This window comes from Urocitellus parryii, chromosome 3, assembly GCF_045843805.1.
Source record: "Urocitellus parryii isolate mUroPar1 chromosome 3, mUroPar1.hap1, whole genome shotgun sequence".
NCBI classification, from domain to species: Eukaryota; Metazoa; Chordata; class Mammalia; order Rodentia; family Sciuridae; genus Urocitellus; species Urocitellus parryii.
In genome coordinates this window covers 198,766,052-198,779,875 of record NC_135533.1, presented here as the reverse complement: position 1 = coordinate 198,779,875, position 13,824 = coordinate 198,766,052, and the positions used below count along the sequence as shown (strand labels likewise).

At 47.9% G+C, this 13,824-nt stretch overlaps 1 protein-coding gene across 2 annotated transcripts in view; it reads right to left on the bottom strand.

Moving 5' to 3' along the window:
• Positions 1-13,550, bottom strand: part of Gask1a (golgi associated kinase 1A) — a 56,011-nt gene extending 42,461 nt beyond the window's left edge. For both annotated transcript variants that reach the window (XM_026408055.2, XM_026408057.2), the window contains exon 1: positions 13,218-13,550. In XM_026408055.2, coding sequence (XP_026263840.1) covers positions 13,218-13,220 — 3 coding nt within the window. In that variant the 5' untranslated portion in view covers positions 13,221-13,550. The remainder of the gene's footprint in view (positions 1-13,217) is intronic.
• Positions 13,551-13,824: the final 274 nt, after the last annotated feature.

Here is a 13,824-nt window from a genome sequence, read left to right as displayed (position 1 = left end):
GGAAATGAGAACCCTGAATCTAAAATGTCCCGGAGAGCCCCACTGAAACCCTGATCTGCTCACAGTGAATGTAGTTGTTAATAACACGAGAGCCAGTCTGCTTGGGCACCAATCCCAACTCCCCTGCGCCCTTGCTGTGTGACCTTGGGTCTTGGTGTCTTCATCTGTACACTGGGGATAATAATAGTACCTTGTGAGCAGATGTTCCCTGAGATAAATATTGTTCCCAGGAAGGAGAGATGCACTACAAACAAAACAGACCAAAGCCCTCCCCTTATGGTGGCGCAATTCTGATGGGATAACAATGTTATTTGTCACTCATAAAAATAAAGACACTCAACTAAGTACATGAGAGTTATATGAGCTATTGTAGATGAAGCGTTCACAAGAGAGCCTGCTACATGGTTAAGTTTCATCAGTGTTAGCTGTTGCTAACCTCGTTACCATTACAATAACTGGGATTTTCTAGCAGTGCCATGGGATTGGCTCTGTGGCAGGGATCCTGGGACCTGGGCTGAGAACCCATGCCCTATAGGTGGGAATGTTAACCCTCTGCCACTCCTGAGATGAGGAGTTAGAGGAGGGTCCCTCATCTCCTGGGCCTTGATTGATGCTTGCTCTGCTCCAGCCTCTACGTTGATTATAGGTTGGGGCTTTGCGGCTCAATCCATAGTTGAATTAGCATTTTGTTCCAGTTCACAAGAGCACCAGTGTGGGAACATGCAGGCCAGATGGAATTTAGGAGACCCTGTCATTTGTTGGAAATTTTCTCTGGCTGCCATCGTATTAAGAGCTACACATTTTGCTTTCAGGCTGGAAAGTGGAACTGAGGCCGGAGGGGATAGGGATTGTGGCTAAAAAAAATTAAAGCAAGTTTCTCTCTGGGTTGCTCTTTTCCAACCTTCCAGAGATTCTACTCTCTGGCTGCTCTGAGGCCAAGATACAGAGATGAGTGGAGGAGGGGCCTCTGTATCTTTCATCCACCCTCCCCTCTGAACAAATTGCTGACAAGGGAGGAGGCAGAGTCAATCAGGGAGGCCTCAGGACAGAATGCACCTCTCTCTCTGCCTTAAATCTATCTCAGTCTCCAACAAGTGGTATGGACTGCTACAGACCTAGAGGAGAATTTGTAAATCAGATCCATGGGCCAAATGTGGCCTGTAGGTATGTTTTGTTTGACCTAAAGTGTTGTAAATATATTTGAGCCAATGTTTAAAATCTAGGATATTTTACAGATTTCCAGCTTTCCTCAGAAAGGGGGAACTTCAGCCACATTTTGAGCTATGTTCCTGCATGGCTGGAGTAGAACATGGCTTCCTCTCTCAATGACACTGCAGTTCACCCCAGACCCCACCCCTCCATATTGTCCCCCAGCACCAAGGTGCCTTGGCATCTCATTTGCTTTATTCTTCTTACAGAAGATGAACATTTCTCTGATCATTGTTCAGTTAAACTTGGATTGGTTTAAATTGTAGTCAGTCTACTTCATTCACCTCTGCCAGCAGCCCAAGCTCCGTTAGCACCTCAATTTCCATCTCTTGTTCCAGGGCTGTACTGATACAACATGAGAGCCACTAGCCACAGGGCACAATTTACATAGGAATGCCTTAAAATTAAATACTTCCATTTCTGGCTACACTGGTCACATTTCAAGAGCTCAAGGGCCACCTGTGAGTCGTGGCTACTCTGTTTGACCTCACAGGATAGAGTATTTCATCATCTGAGAAAGTTCTGGAGAGATTTAAATGTGAGACATGGAAGGCTACCAAGCAATCAGAACAATTGTTGCACACATCCTCGGCCGTCTACACTATGCTGGGCACTGTGGGGGGAAGTGATAGGCACCGGGGCTGCTGCCTCCCAGGAACTCCCTAATTAAGGAGAGAGCCATAACTAAAGACGAGAGGCTCTGGAAAGTGTCCTGTGGGCATCACGTGGACCCTCTTGAAGGCAGAGAAGGAAAGCAGGCTTCTGTGTCCATAACACAAAGAAAACGCGGTTTCTCTACCACCACTGCCCTCATGGCTCAGTCCCAGACAGAAAACTATGTCAGGCCTCCAGAAATGGGAGCTCCCTCGGCACCTCGCAGAAGGTGTTTAGATAACAGGGGCTCAGCCCCACATGTGCCAGTACACAGGGTCAAGTCCGGCTTCAGAGCTCCTCCTTCTTATGAATGCCTCCTTCCAGCGCTGGCTTCCCCATCCCCGACCTCCTCTGTGGAAATGTCCTCTTCCCAGACTTCCCCAGATCCGAATAAGGCCCCTACTCCAGGCCCCCCTGCTCCAGCCTTACCCTTCTCTCTCTATCTACCCAAGATGCTCCTGGGACCTAGACCCTCCGGGCAACCCTCTACTGATGTCCAAAGATATTTACATTTAACAGATAATCTCTAATGAAAGGGCTCCATCCAAGTGGGAGGATTGGGAGGTGAACTGACTGGGAAGAGCATCACATTTGTGGTTGAAGGGCTCACCTTGAAGGCCTTCAGAACTTGTGGACTGCATGACTTGGCCATTACTCAACCTCACTGGGCCTGTATTTATTGATTTCTAATGTTACCAGTCTGAAGATTTGAGGGGATTCAATAAGATTGTGAGAGAGAAAGCAAGAAAGCCCAGGGCTTATGATATGGTTGTTTTGATGTTGTTAGAATAATACAAGTTACATACACAGTATGTCGTTCTCACTATTGAGGGGAAATTCTCTTCTAATAAGCAACACATGCTAGAATTTTGCTGGAGATTATTTTTAATGACCCTGGAGTGGAGGCTGGGGAAAGACTTTTAGGCAAAATGGACTTTGGGTACTCCCCAACAACTGGATCACACTGATAGGTACCACACAGAAGCAGGGCTTCTGGATTTTAATACCAAAGATGCTTCTGACCATTTGGTAAAGCCGTGGGCCTGTCTCAGGATGCTATGTTAAAATGTATAAAATGAATGACAGGATAACAAAGGTAATCACTGGCACTGAAACATGGCAACTAAAATCTTCTAAAGTACAAATCTGTGATCTGATCTTATATGTGCTTCTCTACCAAAACATTAAATAACACAGTCGATCAGCACATCTCGTAACAAATGTACTTTCAAGGTAGTGATGTGTGAAGACTGTATTTCAAAATGTCTGTTTCTGGGGCTGGGGATGTGGCTCAAGCGGTAGCGCGATCGCCTGGCATGCGTGTGACCCAGGTTCGATCCTCAGCACCACATACAAAGACGTTGTGTCTGCCAAAAAATAAATAAATAAATAAATTTAAAAAAAAATGTCTGTTTCCACTGTCATGATACAATGACAAAAACAGGTTCCCACATTCATTATTGAATAAATACTGAATTTCAGTTAGAGATTTGGGAGACTAAAGATGTTAATTGTTCTTCAATCAAGTTTAGGGCTCCCGTGAGTACTATTCATGGACCCCAGGTCATGGAACCGTTGTACTAGGCCCCGGAGCTCTCCCCCTTGCTCCAATTCCATCTTTCTCTAGTTCACAGTGCTGATCTTTCCCTGCCAAAACTACTTCTGTGTGGGAGCTAAAGTCCAGGCTTCCCCACTCCTTCTCCTCCTGGTGCACTGAAGGACCCAAGGGCAGTCCTGGAGGCCCAGGTCTTGCTGTGTCTCCAGCCCTGTCTGCCATCTAAGGTCAATGTCCACAGCTCAGTGCTCCAGGCTGCAAAATACTGTGCAAGGCCCTTCATGCTCAGATGGCATGGAGCATAAGGCTCCACAAGGAGGCAGTGTTCTGAAAAGGAAACTGAGGCTGAAGGGTAATATATTCACTGACCTGCCCCAGGTGGGAAGCAGGGTTTGAATTCAGTTCTGATTATAACCCATCTTCTGAGCCCTTCATGCTTTACTAAGATATTGTGACAATTAGTCTAAACCTAGTCATATTGGGCCACTGCCAGGGGCGAAAGAATGTGTTAATGAGGAGCCAGAAGCCTCTAGTCACAAGGAAGTGACTAGACAGGGTGTCGCTGCCCAGCCAGACATCAGTACTCTCTCTGCAAGGAGAGGGAAGATTCTAACTAGAGTTTCAAAGGAGAATGCTCTGAAAGAAAGGAACACAACAGCACCTTTGTAGATGCAATAGGATATGGGCCACCAGGAGAAGTGGGGGTTGCGGGGGTGTGAGTGTCATGGCTAACCTTACAGCCAACTTGGACCAAGGCCAGCAGCCAGTGGCCGGATGTGGAGGTGGGGGTTGGAGGGAGCACTGTGCCATCCAGGAGGCAGTCCTGCTGGTAGCCAGTCCCTGAGTGGGGTCCAAGCCCCGAGGAGCACACACTGAGCTCTGTGTGGACAGATGACAGAGCAGCTCTGTCCTGGAGGAGGTGTGCATGTCCTGCCCACCTTCCACCCAGCACAGGGACAGACAACCAATGGTCCATTCACTGGCCACCCCAGCCTCAAGCCCTCAATTGCCTGCAGTCTCTACCTCCTCTGGTCCCAGCCAGCCAGGTGGTATGACCCACAGCCCCCACCACAGCCCAGGCACAGCATGAGCCTGGGTCCCACCCTCCCAACCCTCTGAACAGCTCACCTTACAGCAGGCCACTGTGAGCCCACACGGCACCTCTGCAGCTGCTATGTGAGTGTATGTGTGAGGGTGTGTGTGTCAGTGTGAGCATGTGGTTGTATATGAGGGTGTGGAGTGAGTGTGTGAGAGAGCAGGCCTCTGTAGAGGCTGTGAATAAGCTGAGATACAAGCAAGAAAAAGAGATGGGTAGTAGAGAAGCCCCCAGACCCCACATGACACCCTCACAAGTTCAAAGCCAGCATCAGCAAAAGCGAGACGCTAAGCAACTCAGTGAGACCCTGTCTCTAAATAAAATACAAAACAAGGCTGGGGATGTGGTTCAGTGGTCAAGTGCCCCTGAGTTCAATCCCTGGTACTCCCTACCCCCCCCCCAAAAAAAGGCAGAATCATGTCAATAGAACAAGACCCTGACCCACAGAACAATGGGCCTGGACCACAGAGCAACACAGGTGGACACAGAACATCACATCTGAGGCCCAGTCAGGGTACTGACTATGCCTGGTCCCTTCCCTACCCAGACCTGGGGCTCCTCATTCCCTTCTCAATGCTCTTACATGACCTGGGCACTTGCAGGCATATGCCTCTCCCATAAGTAAACTTAGTTAATGTGGGTTCTCTTTATACCCCCTCCCTCCACTATAAACAACTGCGACCACTGACCCAGGAGCAGCCAGAGAGCAGCACTCTGAGAAGCTGGTGGGAAGCTCCCCTCCAAGAGCACATGGGACCCCCTAGCAGGCTCTACTGTGGACACACAGCTCAGAGACTCCTCCAAAGAGAACAGAAAGCAGGTGGGACTTTCCACAACATGCAGAGATTGCTCTTATCACTAAAAAAGCAGCAGAGAAGATAAAACAAGAGATTTTCAAAATACTATCAGGTCTCAAAAATGGCCATGTGCATTGGTACATGCCTGTGATCCCAGTGACTTGGGAGCCTGAGGCAGGAGAATTGTGAGTTCAAAGCCAGCCTCAGCAACTTAATGAGGCCCTGGCTCAAAAGACAAAATAAAAAGGGCTGCGGATGGAGCTCAGCAGAAAAGCACCCCTGAGTTCAATCCCCTGCACCAAAATGAGTAAATAAATAAATAAAAGTTTCAAACGAGTTCCTCTATGATTAGAGAAGCAGTAACATTCAAAAAACAAGTTTTTAAAATTCTACAACTCTATATTCACACACAGGCACACACACACACACACACACACACACACACACAAAATGTATCAACATGAACCCTGAAAGAGAAGTCCAGACAGACAGAATGGAGGCCTAGAGGGACAAGATGGCCCAGACCAGAACACAGCAAGTGGGAGGACAGGCCCCTTCCCAGGACACACCTCCTCTGAGCTTTATAGAAAACATTCCTTGCTCCCTCCACAAGGTGCTCCCCCTCCCCACCTGGCAGTGACAGGTTCTCACATGAGCCCTGGGCCTGGCGTTCATTCATCTCCTTTGGGGAAAAAGACAAAGGCAATTATAGATTCTGCACTTCTTGAAATTATGACTCTGATGTTGCTGATTTGACCCTATATATCTAAGTCTTCACTTTCCACCTCAAAGGCATCAAGAGCTTTTATAGGTACTAAGGCAACTTTTTAAATCCTTACACATATATCTTGAGAATTTCCTAGTGCCCAGTGCATTAGAAGTCACCTCACAGCACTGGAGCAAAACCAGCCTGGCAGAGCCAATACCACCACCGGAAGGAGCCAGAACTGTCTGCTGATCATGCCTCCCCAGCAGGCCTACAGGGCTCTTCCTGGGCACGTGAGAGGCGGCACAGGCAGCCCTTGCCAGCCAGACCTGCAGAAAACACCACTGCTCCATCAAAGGCTGACACCACTGATGAACTCCAGCTCAGATCACTATACCCAGCACCACCCAGAGCCCCTGCCACATGGCCCACGCACAGCCTGAAAGGGCCACCTGTTGCTCCCACGGTGCCCACAGGTGAAAGGCCCTCCACAGAGCCAGTCTCGTCCTGTGCCTCCCTCTCTTCATCACACATCCATCATCTGGGACTCCTCTCTTTGTTTACTGTTCCCTGTGTGTCATCTAGCCCTAGCCACTCTGCTGTATTTGACCAGGCTTTGGCTGATGGCATTTCTAGAAAAATTGCTACCCAACTTGGCTCCTAAACACAGAACCACGAACCTGCTGGCCCAGCCAAGATAGGAGTATTTGAATTCTCCAGATGGTTCTGGAAGAGGCTGTTTGCTCATTGCAAGCAAACACCCTCCAAAGCCAAACAAAAACTGCCCACAAGTAAACAGCATGTGACACAGTCCTTTCCCTCGGCCACTTAGCACAAACCCAAGCATCAGAGAAGCTGGGTTAGAAGAGGAGTAGCAGCCACCACCCCTGCCTGGCCTCTAGCAGGGCTGGTTGGCAGGGTCTGAGGCCAGAAAGAAGGGAGCCAGCTGGATGTATGGTCCAGTGGAGGCATCAGGCACCACAGGCAAGGCCACGCAGGTGACATGTGCAACACTGTACTCACTTTTTATTAGAATTGTCTCCATCCTACTCTTCTGATTATAAAGACAATATGAACAAAGTCTATTCAGAGGACTGAGGAAGAGATATCACTTCCTTTTAAGAATAACATAATAGCTAGATGCAGTGGGTACAGTGTTTTGGGAGGCTGAAACAGGAGGGCCACTAGTTCAAGGTTAGCCTTGGTAACTTAGCAAGATCCTGTCTCAAAATATATTTTTAAAAATGCTTTAAAAAAGCTGAGGGGTGCAGAGCTCCCTTGGATTCAAATCTCAGTACTGAAAAAAAAAAAAGAATAACCTAATAATCTACTTCATAGAGTTCAAATGATACGGTTATTGTAAAAAGAAGCTATTTCTATATTATACCATAATTACTTTTGTGGGGGTGGTTCTGAGGATTGAACCCCGGGGCAGGAAAGGGGACTTTATCACTGAGCTATATCCCCAGCACTTCTCTTTAATTGTGAGGCAAGATCATGCTAAGTTGTTGAGGCTGTCCTTAAACTTCTATCCTCTGTCTCAGCCTCCTGGTTGCTGGGATTACAGGTGTGTGCCACTGTGCCTGGCTATATCATAATTACTTCTAAGTATGATAGTTAAGAGACAACAAAAGATAAATAAAAATGAAGATGGTGAAAGATGGCAGAAAGCCACATACTCAGAAGGTGAGATTACCAAAGGCTGCAGCTTCTCCTGCCCAAATATCCCTCTTACCTTTTGCCTATGGGCCACCTGAGTCACTCCCCAGACACCCCACTCCTTTCAGTAACCCTTCCTCCCAGTCCTAAAACTACTCTCCAAAATGCAAACACAGTCTTATCTCTCCAAGCTCAAAAACCCTTCCACTGCCTGCTCTGTCTTCAGGACAATAACACAAATCCCTAACTCAGTGGAGAGACCTCCTCCCACATCTAAGAACTAGGCTCTGTCCACAGTCCCATCTCCCAGAGGTTCCCTTGTGGTCTTCCCTAGTCCCTTCCAGACAACTTCTTTTTTTTTTTTTAATTTGCTATATATGACAGCAGAATGCATTACAATTCATATTACACACAAAGAGCACAATTTTTCATATCTCTGGTTGTACACCCTATCAGACAGCTTTTAACAGTTCACTTTTTTCTCCAGGGCAAAATGAACATGCTGTTTCATCTGCTAGAGGGCTTTCCACTCCTCTTTTGATTATATTGTCTTTTAATCTACATATAGTAAGGCTAAACTTCTGTGTGTACGGTTTTTTGAGTTTCGATATACAGACAGCTTCATGCAACCACCACCACAATCAGAACCCAACATTTCCATCCCTCCAAAAATCTTTGTACTGGCCCTTTGCAATCACAGCCTCCCCATCCCTAACCCCTGCAACCACTGATCTGTTCTGCATCTCTATAGTTTTGCCTCTTCTACAAGGCTGTATACATGGAATCACACAGAAAAAGCTTTTAAGTTTACCACCGTTTATTTATCCAGTCCACAGCAGAGGAGCATATGGGATTTGGGTTGTTTCTAATTTGGGGCAATTATGAGTAAAGCCATTATAACTATTTACATCCAGGGTTTTGTGTAGACATATGTTTTCATTCCTCTTGCATAAATGCATAGGAACAAGATTGCTGGGTTATCCTATAAGTGCATGCTTAACTTCATAATAAACTTTATAATAAACTAAAGCTCAGCAGTGGAGTACTTTGCATGTGGTAGTCTGTGGGTTTAATTCTCAGTAATGGGTGGTGGGGAGGTAATGAGTTGGCTGGGCATAGCAGTGGTGCCTGCCTATAATCCCAACTACTCTGGAGTAGTTAGCATGCACAAGGCCCTGGGTTCAATCACCAGCACCAGAAAGATAAAAGAAAAAGAACTGGCAAACTGTTTTCTCATGTGACCGTATCATTGCCACACCAGGAAACAGTTCTTAGAGTTCCAGTTGCTCCACATCCTGACCAGCACTTGATACTGTCAGGATGTTTGTTGCTTTTTAACTATTATAATAGATGTGTAATGGCTTTTCCTTTCTTCATTTGAAAAGATCCAGGTCATCCTCAAATACTCCCTGTCCTGGGGTCTCCCTGTGTCCCCACTCCTCTCAGTCTGGGTCCACCCTTCCTCTGTGTCCTCATCAGAACATTCAGTTCACAGAACTGAAACATTTTGTGCTTCCCTTTCTTCTAAACCAACCACCAGCTCCTGATCCCCATCCACACCCCCAGGCACCCACAGGTACCCATAGGCAGCCTAATTAGATTCTGCAGTCCTGGGAGCAAGGTATGTGTTTTTATTTTTTTATTTTCTGCCCCGGCACCACTTCAGGTTCAAGGTAGGCATTTCATGAATGAGTGAGTGAGTGAGTGAGTGAGTGAGTGAATGGCAAGGCAGCTGGGAATGAGGGGAACATTAACATATATTTACACATGGATTGTGAATCCCCTTTTGTGGCCTTCTTAACACACCATGCAAGAATTCCAAAGCCTTTGGGGGTAAAACCCAGCCCCTGCCCAAGGGAACACCTATTCCTTCAAATTCGGTGGAGGCCTGGGACCAGCCTGAGGCCTCCAGTGTTTCCACACCTCCACATCCCTCTCCTCCCTACCTACCACTTTTAACCCCAGGATCCGACAGCTGCTGTCTTAAAGCCCATTTCTTCTTTTGCTCAGCAAGCAGTTCTGGGCCACCATGCCCAGTCCTGGGAAATAAGGCCAGACTCCAAGAGTAGGTGTGTGTGGCTGGGGGATGGATGCCACACACAGAAAGGCATCTGGGGATTATCCACAAATCAAGGTTTCCATCTTTACTTCAGGCCAGCTGGTCCTTTTCATGTAGGCCTGTGCACATGCAGGGACAACGTAGGAATTGCATCTCAAACTTCCCTGGTGGGAACATTTTAGCAGTCACTCAAAAAATGACCCAAGTAAAGATAGCCCCCTGTCACTCTCAGCACCCAAGCCCTGAAGAAAACTGATGCTCTGTGGTCTACTTGTAGTTCAGTGGGGAGTTGGACTGGGTCTTCCAGGCCTATCCTGAGGGTTCATCATCTTCTTTGAGACCTGATTACAGTATGTTTCTCTCACTGGTTCCTGATATAAGTAAGGAACTAATTTCTTTGTGTGGCCTATTTCCACCCCCTCTTGCCCAGCCACCGATTTGTGGAACAACCCCTGCTCAGTTTGGTGGTCTGCTTAGGGGGTGGGAGATTGTTAAAGAGCCTCTGCTCCAGCCCAGCCCTACACAGAGCTGAGTGCATGCAGCAGGAAGTGCCCAAAGGAGAGAGAGGGAGAAGGAGAGGGAGAGGGAGAGGGAAAGGGAGAGAGAGAGAGAGAGAGAGAGAGAGAGAGAGAGAGAGAGAGAATCAAATTCTCTAAGCTCAGCAGCTGGATTTCAAGGTTCTCAACTCTTGATTCCAAAACTGGTTTAACCTCTTCTCCTGTTGATTCTGAGAACATCTGGGACTTATTCAGCTCGGGCAACTGCTGGGGCACCCAGCCAGACCCAGATTGCTAGGTCTGTGGGCTGTTCATTCCCAGGAAGCAGCATTCAGCAAGAAGGCCCAGGGACACAGCAGGACAAGCATCTCTGTAGACTGGATTTCTCCTGCCTACCGAGAAGAGAGGCTGAAAGGAGCCAGACAACTATTGGGGGATTAAATCTGTTCTACTTGATCCACCCTGGAGAAGCATCCAGAAGCATCCCCTTGACTGGCATTGAATGAAAAAGGCATTTTTTTTTTTTACTTCTTTTAGGTTCAGACCAAAAAAAATGCATGTGTCCCACAAGACTCCAACACATATCATCTATGGGGCACTAAGCGTTTTTGCTTCTATGATTCTATTTGCTCCCCATAACAATTCATTTTACAGATGAGTACTGAGGTTCAGAATAATGGACTGCTTTGCCAGAACCAGGCAATGACCTGCTTGGCACAAACCCTTGGCCTTTTCTCTACTGTTTACCACACCAATCCCACAACTAACACAAGCAATCTGGGATGTCCTCACCAACTCTGAGTGACCCCAAAGAGATTAAGACGGGATGGAGGCTCAGCTCCTCCCTCTCTGAATCTTAACCTCCAGGGATTTTGGCTTTGGCTCTTCTCAGAAAGACTGGCCCATGTATGGGCTCCCCTGGGATCCCATCCTCGTGACTGCCCACCTGATCACATGCCCACGTGACAGAGTAAAATGCCATACAAACTTCCACAACACACTCTCTGGGTCCTGGAAGGTGGTTACAATGGAATTCACCTGAGTTCCACTTTGCTGGATACTCAGATCCCCATTTCCACAATCAGGACGCTGGCCACACACTACTGAAAACAACCCCAAACTGGAAACCACTCAGATTTCCCCCAAACAAGATGATGACCAAAATCATGATGCTGAACGTTAAAGGTGAGGTTATAAAGATTTCTTTAGAGACCTTCCAGACATGGAAACATGCTTTACTATGAATAAACACCAAGCAGATGCAAAACTGCACATTTGATAAAATCTCATCTCTTTAAAATAATATTCAGAAAGACTAGGAAAGCCAGAGCAGTGGCACACACCTGTAATCCTAGGAGCGTGAGAGACTGAGGCAGGAGGATTGCAGGTTCTGGAAGCCAGCCTCAGCTACTTAATGAGGCCCTAAGCAACTTAGTGAGACACTGTCTCAAAATAAAAAAATAAAAATGCCTGGGGATGTATGTAAGTTCAGTGGTTAAACACCTCTGAGTTCAATACCCAGTCAAAAAAAAAAAAGTAGGAGATATGCCCAGTGATAATCATGGTACCGACAGAAGTTGTATATATTGTTTATTTTTTCAAAGATACAGAAGGAAAACATTTATTTTTTTCCTGGTGCTCGGGATCGAACCTAGGGCTTTGTGTATAATAGGCAAGGCAAGTGCTCTATTACGAGCCACATCCCCAGCCCTAGTAATAATTCTATCAGTCTTTTTTATCCAAGTTCAGAGCCCTTGGCCTACATCAAGTCTCCCACTACTGATGCAAAGAAAGAAAATGGCAACTGTCTCAATCTTAGCTTTTGAAATATACACACCTAGCCCTGGCAGAGACCCACACCCACCTCCATATGATCAAAACTGCCCCACAGGTCTTGCAACTCCAGGTTCACTTTTTAAAGACCCTGAAGGTTTCCAAACTTTCAGCTTTATATTTCTAACCCAGCATTTCTCACCTTGTATACCTTGGATCAGTAATATGATGGCATACAGGAATTACTGGATAAAGCCTCTCAGATCCAGTATTGAGATATCCTTCTAAATTCCAGGCCCACAGCATCTCTGTGGAGCTCTAATGTGTCCTCAGTGAGCCTGAAGGGGAAGGGAAGGGAGGAGGGAGGACACAGAAACAGGGGAGCTCAGTGTACTCAGAAAACCAGGTGGGAACCACTGGTGTTCTGTCTGGCCAAATTCTCAAATGGTTTCTGGAAGTAGATCAAATCTGAGCCAGTCCTAGGGGGAGTCTCTTCCTTGGGTTTACCTAAGTGTTTCAGCTAACCTGCCTGGCCAAATTCTCAAAGGGTTTTTAATCTTTCCTTTTGTTGGTATCTTTGAGGTTTATCAGTCCACAGATCTAGCTTCATCAGAGACATCTCAGACTGACCAGTCTCCCACCTCTGCCCTAAATAGTCCTCTGACCAGCAGGTAGAGGGAGGTGGGGGCACTGGGAGCCAGGCGTGGAACCTTACTAAAGCAACTTCAACTACGTGGTAAAAAAGGAAAAAAACAAACCAATAAGGCATTGTTTTTAAAATATGGACACCCAGCTAAGCTGTAGAAATATAATTCCATATTTAGAATTCACATGCATTTTCCAGAGAAAGCATTGTGACTTCAAAGGCTTCTTGCCCATTGTCAGGAGCCTCGGATGCCATACAGAATACTCCCGTTTCCTTTCTCTGTGGATTGGATGCAATTTGAGCAGCACTTCGTATGGATTATGGTTCAACCAAGATGTGTGAGTCCAAACACAATGAAAGCCACCAAGGTGCTTCCGGCAAGGGAACCCGCAACTCTGATCTCTCCCAGTTCTGAAAAGAAAACCGCCGGCGGCCCTTGCAACTTTCGGGGAACAACAGGCCCCAGAAGACAGCGCGGGCTCGCCGCAGAGACACTGTGCGCCCTAGAAACCACCTGTCCAGGTGCCCGCCCCACCCGCCGCGCGCATCCCCTTGGGTCATCCTACCATGTCCCTGCGGTGACTGGGCCAGTTCCTCCGCGCGCTCAGCCGCCTTGCAAACTCATCCCGCCACCTCCGGGCGGCCCCGGCGCCGCGGCTCTCCAGGCGTCCCAGGCAGGACACGCGGCCGCTGCGCTCGGCTCGGGTTTCGCGTACTGAAGGTCCACACCTCTCTGGCGGCCAGGTGGCCCGGCGCCAACTCCCGGGCGTGCAATGAGTCCTGGGATGTTCTGCGGGTAAGGAGCCAGGTGCTAACGCGGGATTTGTGCAGATGCCAATATCTGCAGGTCTGCCCGAGCCCTCCCGCAGCCTGGAGCCTCCTAGATCTGCTGGGGACGCTTGCGGAGTTTGCAAAGTCACCGCTGCAAGTCCTGGCCCAGCACCCACATTCCCCCCTAAAGTGAGGGAGGGGGAAGCTCCTTTCACAATAAGAGCCCTGCCCGGGGCTCAGCCAGCCACAGTTGCCGGGAATAGGGGCCCAGGTGCTGGGAAGGAAAGGGCTCCTCCCTGCCCGCCCGCAGGGTGAAGCGCCAAGGCTGGGAAGCGAGAGGTGCCGGGCAGCGCCTGGATGCGTCGTCCCAATCCCTCCTGTAAGGTGTGCGGATGCTTTATG